Source organism: Carica papaya, chromosome 2, assembly GCF_054855325.1.
Source record: "Carica papaya isolate Zhongbai chromosome 2, ASM5485532v1, whole genome shotgun sequence".
In the NCBI taxonomy this organism is placed as follows: Eukaryota; Viridiplantae; Streptophyta; class Magnoliopsida; order Brassicales; family Caricaceae; genus Carica; species Carica papaya.
The window spans coordinates 22,763,021-22,783,611 of record NC_142310.1 but is presented as its reverse complement, the minus strand read 5'-3'; the positions used below and the strand labels follow the sequence as shown (position 1 = coordinate 22,783,611).

The window sequence follows — 20,591 nt, the reverse complement described above, 5'->3', positions numbered from 1 at the left end:
TCATACAATTTCTCATCTAATGGGCTCACAAAATATGCATATGCAAAATTCAAAAATTTAACATAAAATCTAACATCCCACGTAATATATACAACATTTATATATACAGAACATGATATCAAAATATAAAATTTAATAAAATAATACGATAACCCAAAATATGAACAAAATATACACTAATTATGACATCTTCACGTGTTCGTCACTCATCCAAAAATTGTTCTGGTTCTTTTCGCTCTGAAAAATATCAGAGTAAAATTTAATGAGTTTCACCAACTTAATAGATATTTATGTTATTCCAAAACTCATATCAAACATCATGTAAATACAGACACACACACACACGTAATCGATGTAATAGTAATATTTTTCAAATCAAACTTATTTATAATATTTCACAATATTTGAACTTCTCAATCTTATATTTCGGAATTCAATTATTCACAACTATTTTTGATATTGAAACTACACATATTTTTAATCTGATATCTTAATTAAACTCAAACTTTTATATTCAGAATGACACACATATACTCAGAAGGTCACATTTAATTTTTCATTCCGCAATGTCGTTTATATTGTCATTGAAGATAGGTGAAAAGGATCCCCATTGCATGAATAACACATACATAATCTCACATTGGCCACAACGGATACGTTTGTTAGGTGACCCGCACGCTCATGAATATCTATCTACGTCTGGATTAGGTTTCACAAAGCCATCTATGTGCTGGTTTATCATACCTGCTAAACTTCAACCACACACACCCTTCTCTCCTCGATTCAGACTAAATGAGTGAGTATCCAGGGTTAATACACTACTCACTCATATTCACTCTTTATTTTTTATTCCCTCTTTTTATTTAATTTATTAATTTTTATTTTGATCAATTTAGTTATTTCTTAAATATTTATTTATTTGTTTATTGTAGTTTACTATTTTCTCACTTGAATATCTCTTTTATCCCGCTAATTTGCCTTATTGATTTCCTCAACATAATTATTTTCAATTGGTAGTCTTATTTTATTTAATCATGATTCTCATATTTTTTGTTCTTTTCATGTCAGCTAACATCATAGTCATGTAAGTCCACAATTGTCAAAATAACAAAATAGGTAAACAACTATCATAGATCAAATGCTGTGAGACTCAAACATCTTCGGTTGGTAACTTTCTGCCTCTGGAAATGATTTTCTAGTTTCCCCAAGAAGAACTTCACGGCCTGCGCGGCGGGGTGTACGCTTTTGCTTTGAAAATTGTCGGTGTCGAGTGTGCTTCAGCCTCGGAGCCCACGGATATCGCGACGTCTCCTAATCATGACTCTCATTCCCCTTTCTTCGGCTAGCCTTCAGCATCTTCGGTGCTTCCTTCTTCTTCTTCTTTGGCTGCTCATCTCTTTCCTTTTTTTTCCCTCTCTAGCTCGTGACCCTTCTCTCTCTTATGTTTTCTGTCTTTCTTTCTCATGATTTCAGCTCTCTCTTTTTCTTTTCTTCTTCTCCGGCCACCCACTTCCTCTCCTCTCCTTCTCTTTTTTGCTCGACTCTCACTCTACTCAACCTCCTCTCGGCTCACCCACTCAAGCTTAGCTCTCTCCCTCTCTCATTTTTAGCTTCTTTGGTTTGAATGGAAGAGAAACCCTAAATGGGTTTCTTTAAATAGGTTGTTTCCGAGCTGTTTGATCTTTTCATATTGAATTTGGGCCACTTGATCGTCTTTGATCAAGAGCCATTGGGTCGGCCTCAGACAGTGCGATCTTGACCGTCCATATCTTGATTTATTATTTTCCCCCTTCCACTCTTATTTAATTATGCTTTTGACTCCATTTTTATAGATGTATTCATTTAAGCCTTTTAAATTTGATAAAAATCTCTTATTTCTGAACATTCCTTCAATTAAACCCTTAAACCTTAATTTAATTAATTTACCTCAAAATTTTAACTATTTTATTTTTATTTACTTATTCACAAATTTTACACATAATTTACATTATATTATGGACTAAATATTACAGAAATGTATGAATCATAATAGCAAACCCGAGCCATAGTGGACCAACGATTGATTATGTTTGGTCAACAACTAGAAAAACTTATCGAAATCGTGCAAAATAATATACGAATTAGTGAAACAGCTGCTTAGGTAAGTCCCTCCCCATATATTTTAAATGTTGATAGAAGAATACTAACGAACCCGAGAACTAAGAAAATTAGGGTTGGTAGTTCGAATAAAAGGGATAACTAAACTGGTAATCCTGTCCTAAAAATTAAAATTTCTATTTTTGATGGGAAAAATCCTAGAATATAGATAAGAAGATTTAACAAGTATTTTCATATTTTCAACATTCCAGAATATAGTAAAATGGAAACAATCTTATTGTATTTTAGAGACAAGGCAGAGATGTGGTTTCATGGGTTACCCAAAATATATTTGAATGAGAAGTTTATTATTCTCATATACCTTTATATGTCTATAAATATTAGTTGTAAATCAACCAAGAGATGTAACTTTTATTGAATAAAATCACAGTTCATTATCCTCTCTCTAAACTTTCTAGATTTTTCTTCTCTCTTCTCTCTCTATATTTCAATCTTTCTCTTTCTAACATCCTCTATATATATATTGCTCTCTCTTTCTCTGTCTAACCGTCTCCCTCTCTTTCTAAAGTATTCTTTCTTTCTCTCTCAATTTCTTTCTTCCTCTAAAAACCAGTCTCTCTCTTTATCTCTCTTCTTCTATCTCCCAGACTTATTTTCTTCTCTCTTTCTAGAAATTTTCTTTTCTTTTCTAAAATTTTAATTTTGTCTCACACTTCTTCATTTCTAAATTCTACTAAATCTTTCAAATTATCTTAGAATTACTCCAAAATCATTTAAACTTTAATATTTTTTCCAAATTATGGATCCGATAAATCACATGTTGATGTCGAATCCTGGCATAATCCTAAATAACCTCTCTTTAAGAGTAAATACGCAAGAAGTTGCTTTTCTGAAGATTTTAAATTTTAGTTAAGAAAAAAGATTATGTTTATTTTTAATTTCTCAAATATAAAACAAATTAACAATACTTAAAAACTAGTGAATTTTTATTTTTTTTCAAAAGTCTCTTTTTAAAAGTAGATATACAAGTAAAAACTCTTTTAAGATTTCAAGTTTAATTTAATGAAAGAAATAATTTTGCTCTTGATTTCTCTTAAAATCTTGTTAAAAATCAATGAAATAAACGATATGTAGAAACTCAAAGAATTTTCAAAAAGTTCACCTAAGTATCCTTATCTAAGAATAGATATACAAGGAGAAACATACTTATATATCCTAAAATTTGTTCAAGAGGAAAGGTAAATCTTTCGATCGAAACTTTAAATGACATCTAAAGATGAGAGAATATCATATTTTTGTATTAAATTATCTCAAACGATTATATTTAAAACTATGCAGGTTTTAGTGTGATATAAAAGACTTGTATAATGTGAAAAAGTATTTTAGATCATATTTTTATATGTTTTCAAAATACAGAGAGCTATGTGTGAGAATCGTTTGATATATTTCATTATACTACGTACCTTAGACAACTTTTTGTTTATATAGGTTATATGATGTGTTTCTTTATATCACATGTCTTGCACCACTATTTGTTTTTAGAGTGGTATGATGTGTTTCTTCATATTATATGGCTTACACAACTTTAAGTGTATAGAGACTCTATGATGTGTTTCTTTTTATCATATCTACATATGGTCAAAAAGCCTTATAAAATTTGTTCTAATTTTTTTTTTTTCCAATTTTGTTATGTTTCAAAAAATTATCTTTAATTACTTTTGAAATAAAAACACAAAAGAGTAAGTTTTCTGAAGATGTTCAAATAAAATTTCTTTGATATTTCAAAAAATATTTTGATCCATCTTTAAAATTTACCAAAGTCCATAAAATTTTCTTATGACCTTCAATTGTTTGAGTATTCCATTTTTCTTTTATTTTACATCTTTTCACGAATTCTTGGCACCTGGTTTCATCATCTTGTATTTTTGCCACAAGTTTTTCTCCAATTACCATCTAAACAATGTTAATAGAATATTGAAATTTTATATTAATCAAAATAAATTTCAAAGAGCTCGACACTAATCCTCACAAGTAACATCACTTGTCATGTATTATGTAGCTTCCTTTTTCTGAATCATATTTTATTAAAAAAGATGAATTTATTAAATTATTATTCACAGATAGAATTGAGTGAGTAGATAGAGAAACTATATAATAACACACTTTAATTACTTTTTGACCCTTTTTGTACTTGTAGTGTTTGACCAATTAACCGGATCATAATAATTAGAAGAAAAACACAAGTCAATTGACTGTGCCCCCCCGCCATTCATAACATTTTGTATAGTCGTCAATTTCAAGAACAAGGCATTTACTTGCCCACACAGATACTCATCTTATAATTTTCTGCTTCTTGCTTGCAAGATAATATTGATTCTGTCAATACACAATGAATGCATGGATCAAGTTCTAGAATGAACTGACATGAGTTGAGCGTATGTGAACAGGTTAAGAAATCGGTAACTTCAAATTTTGTTTGTTTGGTTGGGTTGGAATATTTGTTTGTATACAACATTATAAATTCGTATATATATATACATATATATGTATATACGTACATAACTTATACTTACAAAATTAAGATAATATAAAAAAAAAAAGAAAAAAGAGAGTGAGTATTTTGGATTAGGAAATAGGAGGTTACTTGCAACCAATTCAAGATGAGAAAAGGGCATAAGAGACAACTGGGTTTGGTGGCTCAACCCAATACAACAACATCATCAACCGATAATTAATTTATATTGCTATTGGTACTTGTTTTCATTTCATTATATATATATATATATAGAGAGAGAGAGAGAGAGAGAGAGGATATGTTTAATGTAGTACGTATACGTATTCCTATAAATATGGAAAATATAGTAAATAGGTAAGGTGAAATAATGCATGAAATGATGTAATAATATATGTACGTTCAGAATCCGGGAAGTTGAATTTTGTACGTGGGGAATGACAGAGGATGGTGGGGACTTCGTTGACTTGGTATAGCTTCACCCTTTACATATATGTACATATATACATGTAAACCGGGAGAATAAGAAGCAGCAGAAGAGGAAAGGAAAAGAAGCAACTCAACCGCTCACTTTCTGGTTAGAGCTCAGAAACCATAACCCATTTGCAGCTAATACACTTTGAACAAGCAAGCCCCATTCCAACCACTACTCTAAATCAATCCATGAGCTTCCATCCCTTTCACATTTATAACTTGAACGGTGCTTCCATTTTTCAAATATCATTTCCGTCTTCTTCCTCTGACTCTTGACTCTGACACTGATCTTCTTATCCCCTTCATTTCATATCTACGCGAACACCTGTCCCTTTCCTTTTCTTTTTCCTCTGTGAAAGAGTAGCTAGAAAGAGGTGTTTGGTATCGTCATTAATGGCATTTACTCACTCATGCAGTCTCTTATCGATCCCTGTTTATATCTTTCAACTTCCCAATGCAGCAGCGTATCTGTAATGCCCATTTCACCTGTTAAAACCACGCGTCTTCTCTTACCCCAAGATCACCACCTTAATTTTCTTCCTCATTGCTTATTAACTCTCATACTGCTCAAAACAAATATGCCCTGAATCTGTTCCATCTTCATCTTTCTTTCTCAAGCAAATGATTATGGACAAACAGAGAAATCTTGTTTTCTTTTTGTTGTTTTCTTTACGAGTGTTGCTGGTTTTGTGTCAAAACCAGGAGCTGTCGGTTCTTTTGGAGGTGAAGAAGTCCTTTGTGGATGACCCAGAAAATGTGTTGAAGCAGTGGGATGCAAACAACCCAAACTTTTGTGCTTGGAGAGGAGTTACTTGTGGAGTTGACTCAGTTGATAACTCACTGCGAGTTGTGGGGCTCAACCTCTCTGGTTCCTCTCTTGGCGGATCAGTATCACCCTCGCTCGGTCGTCTGCACAACCTAATCCACCTTGATCTTTCTTCTAATCTTCTCGTGGGTCCAATCCCACCTACTCTGTCTAACCTTTCTTCTTTGGAATCTTTGCATCTTTTCTCTAACCAACTAAGTGGCCCCATCCCAACTGACCTTGGCTCGCTCACCAGTATCCGTGTCATGAGAATCGGTGACAACCGACTTACCGGTTCCATTCCTGCACCTTTTGGGAATCTTGTAAACTTGGTGACTCTTGCCTTAGCCTCCTGCAGTCTCACCGGGCCACTACCCCCCGAACTCGGTCGACTCACCCGAGTTGAGAACCTCATACTGCAAGACAACCAACTCGAGGGTCCAATTCCTGCTGACTTGGCCAACTGCTCGACCCTCACTGTCCTCACCATCGCTTTCAACAACCTTAACGGCTCAATACCTGCAGAACTGGGTCTCCTTGCGAATCTAGAAATCCTCAATCTGGCCAATAACAGCCTGTCGGGGGAGATACCGAGTCAACTCGGTGGACTGAGTCAACTCAGGTATTTGAACTTGATGGCAAACAAGCTCGAAGGTCCAATACCGAGGTCTCTGGCAAACCTGGGTAGTCTTCAAAACCTGGATTTATCGATGAACAAGCTTAATGGGAGCATCCCGGAAGAATTTGGCAACATGGGTCAGCTTGCATACTTGGTTTTATCAAACAACAATCTTTCAGGTTTGTTCCCCAAAAATTTTTGTTCAAACACTAGCAATTTAGAACACTTGATTCTATCAGACATTCATCTTTCCGGCGAAATTCCTCGTGAGTTGAGCAAGTGCAGGTCGTTAAAACAGCTCGATTTGTCCAACAATACCCTCAATGGATCAATACCAATTGAGGTATTCGAGTTGGTTGAATTGACTGATCTCTATCTCCATAACAACAGCTTGGTGGGTTCAATTTCTCCTCTCATTGCAAACCTCAGAAACCTTCAATGGCTTGTATTGTATCATAACAACCTGCAAGGGAATCTGCCAAGAGAGATTGGGATGCTAAGTAAGCTTGAGGTTTTATTTCTTTATGAGAACCACTTATCGGGGAAAATACCTATAGAGATTGGGAACTGCTCAAGCTTGAAAATGATTGATTTCTTTGGCAATCATTTCAGTGGGGAGATTCCCAGTGAAATTGGAAAGCTTACAGGGTTGAATCTTCTTCATCTGAGACAGAATGAACTTGTGGGCAAAATTCCCGCCACATTGGGTGACTGTCATCAACTAATCATCCTTGACTTCGCAGATAATCGTCTCACAGGTGGAATTCCAGCATCGTTTGGTGGCTTACAATCACTTGAACAGTTCATGCTTTACAACAATTCCCTTGAAGGTATTCTTCCCGATACGCTTTCCAATCTAGTAAACCTTACCAGGGTCAATCTCTCCAAGAACAGGTTAAATGGTAGCATTGCTTCACTCTGCAGTTCGTCTTCGTTTCTTTCTTTTGATGTTACAGACAATGACTTCGACCATGAAATTCCTCCCCTGCTGGGGAATTCACCTTATCTTGAGAGGTTAAGATTAGGGAAAAACCAGTTCACTGGGAAAATTCCCTGGTCTCTGGGGAAAATTCGTCAACTCTCTTTGTTAGATATGTCAGAGAATTCACTCACAGGAACAATACCACCCGAGCTGGTATTATGCAAGAAACTCACCCATATTGATCTCAACAACAATCTTCTTTCGGGTGCCATACCCGCATGGTTTGGGAAGTTGCCTCAGATCGGAGAGCTTAAGCTTGCTTCCAATCAGTTTTCTGGCTCTCTTCCGCTGGAAATTTTTAATTGTTCCAAGCTGCTGGTGCTTTCTCTTGAAGGGAATTCTCTTAATGGAACAATCCCTGTTGAAATTGGCAACTTAGTGTCCCTCAATATCCTAAATCTTGATAGAAACCAGTTCACTGGATCACTACCTTCATCTATAGGTAAGCTGAGCAAGCTTTACGAACTTCGGTTGTCACACAACAGATTAAGAAGTGCAATACCTGCAGAGCTTGGACAACTCCATAATCTTCAAAGCATTCTAGACCTCAGTCACAACAATTTCACTGGACAAATCCCACCTTCTATCGGAACACTGTCTAAGCTCGAAGCGCTTGATCTTTCTCACAATCAGTTATACGGAGAAGTCCCTCCGCAAGTGGCCCAGATGATCAGCTTGGGCAAGCTGAATCTCTCTTACAACAATCTTGAGGGCAAACTGAGCAAGCAGTTCTCACATTGGCCACATGAATCTTTTGAAGGAAACTTGCGTCTTTGTGGTGTCCCTCTTGGCAGCTGCAGCAACGTTGCATCCGATGATCACCAATCAGGCCTGAGCAACACCTCTGTAATTGTAATATCAGCAATTGCAACACTGGCTGCCATTGCACTTTTGATACTTGTAGTTGCTCTGTTCATGAAACAGAGGAAAGAGTATTCCGGGAAAACAAGTGAAGTGAATTCCAGTTACTCCTCAACCTCTTCACAAGTACGGAAGAAACTGCTCTTCCACAAAGGAGCTGCAAAGCAGGATTTTAAGTGGGAAGGCATCATGGAAGCCACAAATAATCTGAGCGAAGAATTCATCATTGGTTCAGGAGGATCAGGAACAATCTACAAAGCTGAGCTGGGTAGTGGAGAGACGGTGGCAGTGAAAAAAATTGTTCAGAAAGATGATATGATGTTAAACAAGAGCTTCATCAGGGAGGTTAAGACCCTAGGGAGGGTTAAGCACAGGCATCTGGTGAAATTGAAAGGTTATTGCAGCAACAAAGTAGCAGGTTTGAATTTATTGATATACGAGTATATGGAGAATGGAAGTGTGTGGGATTGGCTTCATGGAGGAGTTGAGAATAGCAAGAATAAGAAAAGCCTGGACTGGGAAGCAAGAATGAGGATAGCAGTGGGATTAGCCGAGGGAGTTGAGTACCTCCACCATGACTGTATGCCAAGGATTGTTCACAGGGACATCAAAACCAGTAACATTCTCTTGGACTCCGAGATGGAAGCACATTTGGGAGATTTCGGACTAGCCAAACCACTTGTTGATGACTATAATTCGATCACAGAGTCAAATGCCTGGTTTGCTGGTTCTCATGGTTACATTGCTCCAGGTAGCGAAAACTGGGAACTGTATATATAACATATATTATGTTTCACAAATCAGTTTTGTCATACTTGATTCTAATAAAAAAACATTTGTGTGGTGTTAGCAGAGTATGCATATTCTTTGAAAGCGACGGAGAAAAGCGATGTTTACAGCATGGGAATTGTGCTAATGGAGCTGGTTAGTGGGAAGATGCCAACAGACAGAGCTTTTGGTGTGGAAATGGACATGGTGAGATGGGTGGAGACATATATTGAAATGCAAGGTCCAGGAGGAAGGGAGGAGTTGATTGACCCTGCTCTAAAACCATTGTTGACGGGAGAAGAAACAGCAGCTTATCAGGTTCTTGAAATTGGATTACAGTGCACAAAAACTAGTCCACAAGAGAGGCCTTCAACTCGCCAAGCCTGTGATCTCCTCCTCAATGTGTTCAATAACAGGGTGGTTGATTTTGACAAGTTGAGTATCGACCCTTATACGTGATTATTATATATACATTTTGTTAATTTTTCCTTTTGTTGGACAATGTATTTACTTTGTAGATTTTTATTGTCTCTGCTACTAAACTGTACAAATAAGCTGGTAAATGCAAAAGCTTACCTACTACGAACAGTATGAAGTGCGGGCATGCAAAAAATATTCAACCTACAGAAATCAATATGTATGTTAGTGGATTCTCACTGTAGAGGCTGTTTTTTTCTACTGGGTTACAGCTGTTAATTTGGTTTCTTGTGGCATCCATCACGGGTAAAAATGAGGGGTGATTTAAGGTTCGTAAGAGCTTATAGATAGAATTATTCAACCAGATGAACAAAGATTGCCACTTTGAAAATTAAATATTCTTTTGATTTTCTTCTTCATCTCTATCTATTAATAAAAATGCTTCGAGCATATTAGCATAAAAATATGCTTGTATACGGTTGAGTTACAAAAAGTGACATGACAAACAAGTTTGGCATGTGAGCAAAATGGCGTCTGCTTAGTAAAATCAGGTTATAGCTTGGCATATTACCAACAATTAAATACGTTCCTAAAAATTTATTTTGAGATCTGGGATTTAATTAATTATTGAAATATACAATTCTTATATATTTTCATGAATACATATACATCAAGAAATTCTTTTATATATATATATATATATATAAAAATGAATCTATACATTTAACGAAACCTTTGACTTTTACATCAAATAGAAAGGAGATATTAATAAATTTTACTAAAGCAAAGGATAAAATCATATTTGAAATAGAAATATTTTAGCAACAGATAGAAAAAATTACAGAATGTTCTTTGCATTTCTCTCTTTTTTTTTTTTTTTTTTTTTTTTTTTTTTTTTGAGAAGGCTTGTATTTTTTCTTGAATAAATACCTTTTTCGGTTTTCTTAATGTATAAACGATAATTCAGTCCTATGTATATTATTTTTTAAGAAATAGATTTTTAATTATAAAATTGGTTTTTGATCTTTTACTACTTTTTTTATTATTAAATTTAAGAAATTAGTTTTTGTAACGGTCCCGAAAATTTAAATGAAATATATGTATTAAAAACGTCAAATGCAGAAGCGTAATAAAAATTTTAATTAACATCCCTTACAGAATAACCAAAACGTACTCAAAACATGAAAGAACAAACTAACTAAAAGAGATACTCGAGATAAGAACTATAAATATAGCTATGAAATCTTTAGGCATCCCCTTCGCCGTCTTCCTGCGGAACGGGTTCGAGAACAATGTCTTCCTGATCTGAAATAGTTAAATAAGGAATGAGCTACACCAGCCTAGTAAAGACATCACACTATCTCACCGCCACGGAAGTAAAGGTGGGTAGAAAACAAAAATGACCAATTGAGCATAATTTATAATAAATTCATTTATTAATAATAAAATCCTTTATTGTCCACTTATCTCGGCGAGATCCATGAAAACAACATATGAAAACAATAACCTTATAATATCATGAAATTATACACACTTTATAACATAACATATATCACACATTTATATTTCAATCATTAGGAAACAGATTTCTTCTTTTACCAGCCTACTAGTATCCCTGGGGATCCATAGGGGGTCCCCTCTATACTTGAACCATTAACATTTACAACCTGATTCCAGGGCCGTCCCCATACCCCGTCCGGTATGGGCGCCAAAACCATGAACCTCAATACCCCGTCCGGCATGAGGGTGAAACGGTTCGTCCCCATACCCCGTTCGGTATGGGCGCCAAAATACATAAGGTCTACATACTCCGTCCGGTATGAGAGACCACGTTCCCGGTAGGGTTTCCTACGGACTCGATCCGTCCACCATCTCCCAGAATATCTAGTCAGGCTGTCTACATTATCCAACTTACCTTTTTTCTTGATCTCAATCATTCAATCATACACAACATGTAAACTAATAATTGACACCAAATAAGACAACACAGTATCGGGTTCACCATAATACAAACCATAATAAAAGAAATTATGATTCATGCATACGAGACCATAACATAATTACATCAAACATCATGCTGCATTTAATACTGAAAATTAGATCAAACAATAATAGACCAACATTGTATCAGACTCGGGCTCCATTGGCAACTTTAATCAATTATGCATCTATAAAGTCACAAAGTACAATTTAATTATTTATTTAGCTTTAATACCGTTATAGGAAACAGGGTGAGGGGTTCTTACTTGTTTCGGGGGTCTGAAATCGACTCAACAGTGCGCCTACAGGCTGTCCCTAATTTTTCTGAATTTTTTCCGAAAAATTGAAACGCACTACCGGTACCTGCACGTGTCCCAAAAAATCTCAAATCAGACCTAGGGCCCTTTTCGACCAATATCGAAATTTCGACACGCCGGCTCCGCCGTGCTCCGGGGACGGCGCCGCCGCTTGCAGCGGCGATTCGCCTCGGGTTGGCCGTTTTCGGCCGAATTCGACCACACTTGCATCGGTTCATGTGATAAAACAACCCTAGGGCCCTCGGTGGACCAAAAAAATCACGAAAAACTGAGACTTACCGGCGGCGGTGCTCTCGAGTGCGGCGGCTCCTCCGGCGTGAGTCGAGTTTTGATGTTTGGCTCCGATCAACCTGTAGAGAAAAGAACGGTGATCACAGTGATATAAAATTTGCATTGAACGAAGGTCGAGAAGGGCCTCATCGGAGGCAAAAACCGAGGAGGGGCGTGGCGGCGCCGCTGGGCTTCGGCTGGGTTTTTCGGCCGTTTGGCCGGTGGTTTGGCTCCGATTTGGCCATAGGCGGACTCAGCATCGAAAAACGAGCAAGGGAGAGAAAATTTACCTCGATCGGCAGTCAGAAACTTCCCCGGTGCGGCGGAGGGTGGCGGCGGCCAGCTCCTCCGGCGTCTGGTTCTTCTTGTCCGGCGAGGCACTGGCGGCTAGGGTTTTTGTGGTCAGGTGTGGGTGGGGTTATTTATACCCTTTGCCTTTTAATCTCAACCGTCCATCAAGATTAAATCTGGACCGTTCGATCGCGATTTAATTGGGATTAAATCTGGGCCGTCTATCGCGATGCAATCTGGGCCGTCCGTGCCTGATTGAATCTGGGCCGTCCGTGCGCATGAATCTGGGTCGTCCGTGCGCACGTTTGATCTGGGCTGTCCGTGCGCGCGGGAACGAATCTGGGCCGTCTGATCACGCGCACGCAGATCGCCCACGTGGCCCGTTCCCTGGTCAACATTGCCTTGCCACGCGGCAGGTCCTGGTTAGCCGGGGCTGCTGACCGGGCCGCTGACGTGGCTGCTGAGGTGGGTGGTGACATGGCACAATTTTTCTAAATTACATTTTGACCCCTGGTTTCCGATTTTCTTTTCAAACGCACCCCCAAAATCTAAATTTTCACCCCTTTTTCCCAAAAACAATTTCAATTAAATCCAAATAATATTTTTACCCAATTTTATCATTATTATTATTTTTATTTTCAATAAATTAAATTAAATTAAATTAAATTAAATCAAATTAAATTAAATCAAATTAAATTAATTAAAAATCTAAAAAATTCAAATAATTAAAAAAAATAAAAATAATAATACTTGGGTGTTACAACTCTCCCCCCCTTAAGAAATTTGGTCCCCCAAATTTGTCTCTTACTCTTGGATGAACAAATAGGGATACTGGGCTCTAAATTCTACTTCTAGCTCCCAAGTAGCCTCCTTGGGCGTGTGGTTCTGCCACACGACCTTTACAAATGATATTTCCCAGTTGCGGAGTATTCTGCTCTTTCAGTCCGTGATACCGACTGGTACTTCTTCATAAGATAAGTCCTCTTGGAGTGGAAGCGGTTCATGAGCCAATACATGAGAAGGTTCCGGGTTGTACTTACGTAGCATGGATACGTGGAACACGTTGTGAACTCTGGAGAGCTCTGGAGGCAGTGCTAGTCTATAGGAAGCAGTACCAATCATGTCTAAGATTTCAAATAGTCTAATATATCAGGGGTTTAATTTTCTACTCTTGCCGAACCTACTAATTCCCTTGAAATGAGTGACCTTAAGAAACACCCGGTCGCCTTTCTCAAACGCTAGGTCTCTCCTCCGGGTATCCGCATAACTCTTCAGCCTACTCTGAGCTGTCTGAATGTTCTTCTTGATTTTAACTATCTTGGACGTGGTCTCTTCTACCAACTCCAGGCCGAACAATCTTCAATCGCCCACTTACTCCCAACAAATCGGTGATCTGTACGGGCGCCCATATAACGTCTCATATGGAGCCATGCCGATGCTTGCTTGGTAGCTGTTGTTGTAGGCAAACTCTATCAGGGGTAGATGGTCATCCCAATGGCCCCCGGAGTCAAGGACACAAGCTCGGAGCATATCCTCAAGCGTACGAATTGTCCTCTCTGATTGTCCATCAGTCTGGGCATGAAAGGCAGTACTAAGAGACAGCTTTGTTCCCATAGCTTGCTGGAAGCTACTCCAAAACTGAGAAGTGAACCTGGGATCCATGTCGAATACTACTGTCACTAGAACCCCATGCAATCTGACTATCTCCCGGATATATATCCTTGCCAACTTGTCTAATGAATCGGTCACCCTGATGGCTAGGAAGTGGGAAGACTTGGTAAGTCGGTCAACGATTACTCATATGGCATCATGTCCTGAACGTGCCTTGGGTAGCCCCGATACGAAGTCCATGGTGATATGTTCCCACTTCCACTCCGGGATCGGTAAAGGCTGAAGTAACCCACCTGGGCACTGATGCTCTGCCTTGACCTGCTGACATACCAAGCATTTAGATACAAAGTCGGCTATGTCTCTCTTCATCCCATGCCACCAAAACCGGGGTCGCATGCTTTGGTACATTTTGGTGCTTCTTGGATGCATGGCAAACTTCGAGCTATGGGACTCCATCATGATGTCCTTTTTTAACTCACTGTCATCTGGGACACACACCCTGTCTTGGAAACGAAGTAATCCATCGGCAGAGATTCGGAATTCTGAGCTCCCTCCCTGTTCTGCATCCTTCCTGCAGGCTACCAGGGCGGGGTCAACTGTCTGGGCTTCCCTTATTCTCTGGATTAACTCGGAATGGACTGTCAGGCGGCCCAAACATGTGACTCTCCTCAGATCATGAAGTCGAACCTGTTGCGTGGCCCCAATTGGTCTTCATTCTGAAACCATCAAATGGGCTAAGATATCTACACTTTTCCTTCTGAGGGCATCTGCTACCACGTTGCCCTTACCCGGATGGTATAAGATGTCACAATCATAGTCCTTTAAGAGTTCCATCCACCTTCTCTGACGCATATTGAGATCATTCTGAGTGAATATGTGTTTCAAACTCTTGTGATCGGTATAGATCTGAAAGGTCTCTCCGTACAAATAATAACGCCAGGTTTTCAAGGTATGAATGATTGCGGCAAGCTCCAAGTCATGGGTGAGGTAGTTCTTCTCATGATTCTTTAACTGTCTGGACCCGTATGCTATAACCTTTCCATGCTGCATCAGGACACAACCCAGGGCCAGATATGAGGCATCACTATAAACTGTATATCCTCCCGATCCACTCGGTAAAGCCAGAACGGGTGCAGTGGTCAGCCGCTTCTTTAATTCTGAAAAACTTCTTTTGCAGTCTTCATTCCACTCAAACTTGGCATTCTTCTTTGTGAGTCGGGTTAGAGGAGCTGCTAGACTGGAGAATCCTTCAACCAACCTGCGGTAATAACCTGCCATTCCCAGGAAGCTACGGATTTCCTTAACTGATGTCAGCTTCTCCCAGCCAAGTAGTGCTTCAACCTTTTCGAAATTCACTGATACCCCTTCCTTCAATATGATGTGTCCTAAGAAGGCGGTCTGCTCAAGTCAGAATCCACACTTACTCAACTTCGCATATAACCTCTTGTCTCTAACGACCTGATGGTAACTTGATCGTATGTCTATTTTAGAGAAGACCTGTGCACCCTGCAGCTGATCAAAGAGGTCATCAATCCGGGGAAGGGGATACTTGTTTTTGATCGTGACCTTGTTCAATCCTCTGTAATCAATGTACAGTCTCAACGTTCCATCTCCCTTCCTTGCAAAAGTGACTCCAGCACCCCAAGGGGATACACTGTGTCTAATAAAACCACTGTCTTGCAATTCAGTGATCTGTTTCCTCAGCTCTTCCATCTCAATGCGGCTCATGCGGTAAGGAGCAACCGAAATGGGCTGGGTACCTAGCTGTAGGTCTATAGTGAACTCAACTTCCCTGTCCACTGGTAGACCGGGCAGTTCGTCCGGAAACACATTTGGGAAGTCTCGGACTACCGGAATCTCTTGAATACAAATTTCCTTCTTGGACTTGCCTAGTCAGAGAAAACAACAAGATTAAGGCACTAGAAGTTAAGAAACTTGCCATCAAGGAATACGTACTGAATAATTTTATTAATTTGTAAATGGCTCCTTGTTAGGATGATTAAATACAACTTTCTTGTTAAAGCAATCTATAGTGGCGTGATATGCTGCTAGCCAATCTATTCCTAAGATTACATCAAAATCCCCCGTGTCTAACCCTATCAGGTATACCTTCAGTTTCCTATTTGCTATCTACATGGCACAAGCCCTATAGATAGCTTCCCCTAGTAGTGTTTCACCCCCTGCAATAGACACAAACAACAATGATTCAAGTTTATCATGTGATACATTAATTTTGGAAGCAAAAGCATGTGAAACAAAAGAGTGCGATGCAATAATGTCAAATAAAACATGAGCAGTATGGTCACAGAAAGTATACATACCATGTACTACATCCGGGTCGACGTCGGCAGCCTGCTGGGTAAGGTTGTAAGCTCTGCTCTGGATATGAGGCCTCCCTTGATTCTTCCTCGGGCATTCTTTGGCATAATGCTGGGCACTGCCACAAATGCAACAAGTGTTGTTGATGCAGTAGCAGGGTCGGTTCCCGTGATCTCTGCCGCAGTGTTGACAGATTCTCCCACGTGTTGCCCTTGGAGCCTGAGGAGGGGCCTGGATGGCTGGTCTGGGCCTCTTATTTGGTTGGGCAGGCACAATAGGTGCTGGCCTGCGGAACGGAGCTGAGGGTCAGGAACTCCCTTCTGGCTGAGGACGGGTGCTGAAGCTTCTTTCCACGATTGTACCTTTGCTAGGACTACTGAATATTTCTTAAGCTCCAGTACTAACAAGTGTTGCCTGATTTCTGAGCGGAGACCCGACTGGAATCTTCTGGCCTTTTGGCCCTCATCCATCAATGTCTCCGGGGAGTATCGGCCCAGCTCTAGGAACTTACGAGCATATTCTGATACTGTCATGTTTTCCTGAACCAGTTGAACAAACTCTGTTTCCTTTAGGTGTCGGAGGTGCTCAGGGAGATACTCCGCATGGAAGGCCTCTAGGAACTGCTCCCAAGTGACTGGTGTAGGCAGGGTGGTCTGCTTGAGCTCCCACCAACGTCCTGTTTCCCTTACCAGCATGTAGGAAGCAAGGGCAGCTTTCTGCTCCGGAACTACTACCAAGATCTTGAAAGCTCTCTCAGTCTCTGCCAGCCAGTACTGGGCCTCTTCAAAAGAGGATACCCCTGTAAAGGTGGAGGGGTTCAGTCTCCTGTACCTCTCTATGTAGCCCAGGTCGATCAAGGAAGGAGCGGGGTCTCGTGGAGGAGGGACTGGACCCGGCTGGGGATAGATTGGGGGGTCCTGTGGTGGCACCTGCTGATATGCTGGGGGCACTGGGTCGTGCTGTAGCAGTGCCGGGTAGTACCGTGGCTGGGGCACCGGGTTGTACTACGGCAGTGGTGCCGGGTGGTACTGTGTAGGAGCAGGCTCGTGCCGAGGTGGCTCGGGATCAGCCTGCTGTAGCGGAGGCTCAACCTGCGGTAGTGGAGGAGGGTCGGGTAACTCCCGTCTCTCCCCTCGCCCTTGCTAGGAAGCTATGAATCCTTCTATCATCTCAAATAACCTGTCTACATTCTCCCGAAGTGAATTATCCCGGGCCGCTCAGTTTAGTGGGAGTCTTCCTCTCCTCATCTCTCTGCACCTGCATTTTATAAGGAATGGTTGAGTAACGGTTTATCGGTGAATATTTCTCTAAGCATTATTGTGTAAGGGATGGGTCCGAGGAACGCGGCTCTGATACCAACTGTAATGGCCCCGAAAATTTAAATGAAATATATGTATTAAAAACGTCAAATGCGAAAGCGTAATAAAAATTTTAATTAACATCCCTTACACAATAACCAAAACGTACTCAAAACATGAAAAAACAAACTAACTAAAAGAGATACTCGAGATAAGAACTATAAATATAGCTATGGAGTCTTTAGGCGTCCCTTTCGCCATCTTCTGCGAAACGGGTTCGGGAACAATGTCTTCCTGATCTGAAATGGTTAAATAAGGAATGAACTACACCATACCAGTAAAGACATCACATTATCTCACCGCCACGGAAGTAAAGGTGGGTAGAAAACAAAAATGATCAATGAAGCATAATTCATTTATCAATAATAAAATTTTTTGCTGTCCACTTACTCTGGCGAGATCCATGAAAACAACATATGAAAACAATAACCTTATAATATCATGAAATCTTACACACTTTATAACATAACATATATCACACATTTACATTTCAATCATCAGGAAACAGATTTCCTCTTTTACCAGCCTACTAGTATCCCTGGGGATCCATAGGGGGTCTGCTCTACACGTGAACCATTAACATTTACAACCTGATTCCAGGGCCGTCTCCCATACCCCGCCCAGTATGGGCGCCAAAATCATGAACCTCAATACTCCGTCCGGTATGACGGTGAAACGGGTCGTCCCCATACCCCATCCGGTATGGGCGCCAAAACACATAAGGTCTCCATACCCCGTCCGGTATGAGAGACCACATTCCCGGTAGGGTTCCCTACAGACTCGGTCCGCCCACCATCTCTTATGATATCTAGTCAGGCTGTCCACATTATCCAACTTGCCTTTTTCCTTGATCTCAATCATCCAATCATACACAACATGTAAACTAATAATTGACACCAAATAAGACAACACAATATCGGGTTTACCATAATACAAACCATAATAAAAGAAACTATGATTCATGCATACGAGACCATAACATAATTACATCAAACATCATGATGCATTTAATACTGAAAATTAGATCAAACAATAACATACCAACACTGTATCAGACTCGGCCTCCATTGGCAACCTTAATCAATTATGCATCTATAAAGTCACAAAGTACAATTTAATTATTTATTTAGCTTTAATACCGTGATAGGAAACAGGGTGAGGGGTCCTTACTTGTTTCGGGGTCTGAAATCGACTCTACAGTGCGTCTACGGGCTGTCCCTAATTTTTCTGAATTTTTTTCGAAAAACTGAAACGCACTACCGGTACCTGCACGTGTCCCAAAAAATTTCAAATCAGACCTAGGGCCCCTTTCGGCCAATATCGAAAAGAACGGTGATCACATTGGTATAAAATTTGCATTGAACGGAGGCTGGGAATGGCCTCATCGGAGGCAAAAATCGAGAAGGGGCGCAGCGGCGCCTCTAGGCTTCGGCTGGGTTTTTCGGTCGTTTGGCCGGTGGTTTGTCTCCGATTTGGCCATAGGCGGACTCAGCATCGAAAAACGAGCAAGGAGGAGAAAATTTACCTCGATCGGAGGTCGAAAACTTCCCCGGTGCGGCGGCGGGTGGCGGCGACCGGCTCCTCCGACGTCTGGTTCTTCTTCTCCGGCGAGGCACTGGCGGCTAGGGTTTTTGTGGTCAGGTGTGGGTGGGGTTATTTATACCATTTGCCTTTTAATCTCAACCGTCCATCAAGATTAAATTTGAACGTTCGATCGCGATTTAATTAGAATTAAATCTTAGCCGTCCATCGCGATGCAATCTGGGCCGTCCGTGCTTGATTGAATCTGAGCCGTCCGTGCGCGTAAATGTGGGCCGTCCGTGTGCACGTTTGATCTGGGCCGTCCGTGCACGCGGGAACGGATCTGAGCCGTCCAATCGCGCGCACGCAGATCGCCCACGTGGCCCGTTCCCTGGTCAGCGTTGCCTTGCCACGCGGCGGATCCCAGTTGGTCGAGGCTGCTGACCGGGGCGCTGACGTGGCTGCTGAGGTGGGTGCTGACGTGGCACAATTTTTTTAAATTACGTTTTGACCCCCAGTTTCCGATTTTCTTTTCAAAAACATCCCTAGAATCCAAATTTTCACCTTTTTTTTTTCAAAATCAATTTCAATTAAATCTAAATAATATTTTTACCCAATTTTATCATTATTATTATTTTTATTTTCATTAAACTAAATTAAATTAAATTAAATTAAATCAAATTAAATTAATTAAAAATCTAAAAAATTTAAATAATTAAAAAAAATAAAAATAATAATACTTGGGTGTTACAGTTTTTATATATTTTTTTAATTTAGTAATTCTGTTAATTTTTTAGTTAAAATTTAATAAAATTTTTACATGCAAATGTCACATTCTGCTCTTGCTTTTCTTCACTCCCCAATGAACCAGTAAAAATGACCTTAAATGTTAATATATATAAGAAAAAAGGAACGTAAGCAGCCATGACTTGCCTCAAACTTGCATCTACAGAAACAATATTCATATTTTCTTATTAAAATGATTTTGTAATGCCTAAAATTCCAAATAGCAGTAAAACAACTGTTACTCTGAAGAATATTTCACTAAGGTTCAAGACCCATCAACAATGGGAAATTGAACTGCACATACAATCCTAAGCAGAATGAAGAAAACAGAGAAAAAAACCGACAACCTGCACGAGATTTGACGGCTAGAAGAACTGAGTTCTTAATGACATTACAAATCAAACCTCTGCCAAAGAAATCAGTTTTAAAGTATTTATATATGTTCCTCCAAGAAATGGCAAGACAATGAGCTTCACGCCATTGTCTACAAGGTCGAAACTCGGAGCCAATGCTGACAATTACAGTAATGTCATACCTACATGTAAAAATACCTTAATTTTAACTAAAAAATTTAACTATTAGAAAGACTAAATGAAAACTCAT

General features: G+C 39.7%; 1 protein-coding gene across 1 annotated transcript; it reads left to right on the top strand.

Moving 5' to 3' along the window:
- Positions 1-5,131: 5,131 nt before the first annotated feature.
- Positions 5,132-9,779, top strand: GSO1 (Leucine-rich repeat transmembrane protein kinase). The gene is made up of 2 exons (XM_022045999.2): positions 5,132-9,101; positions 9,204-9,779. The coding sequence occupies exons 1-2, from the start codon at positions 5,705-5,707 to the stop codon at positions 9,575-9,577; spliced, it is 3,771 nt and encodes a 1,256-aa protein (XP_021901691.1). The 5' UTR covers positions 5,132-5,704; the 3' UTR covers positions 9,578-9,779.
- Positions 9,780-20,591: the final 10,812 nt, after the last annotated feature.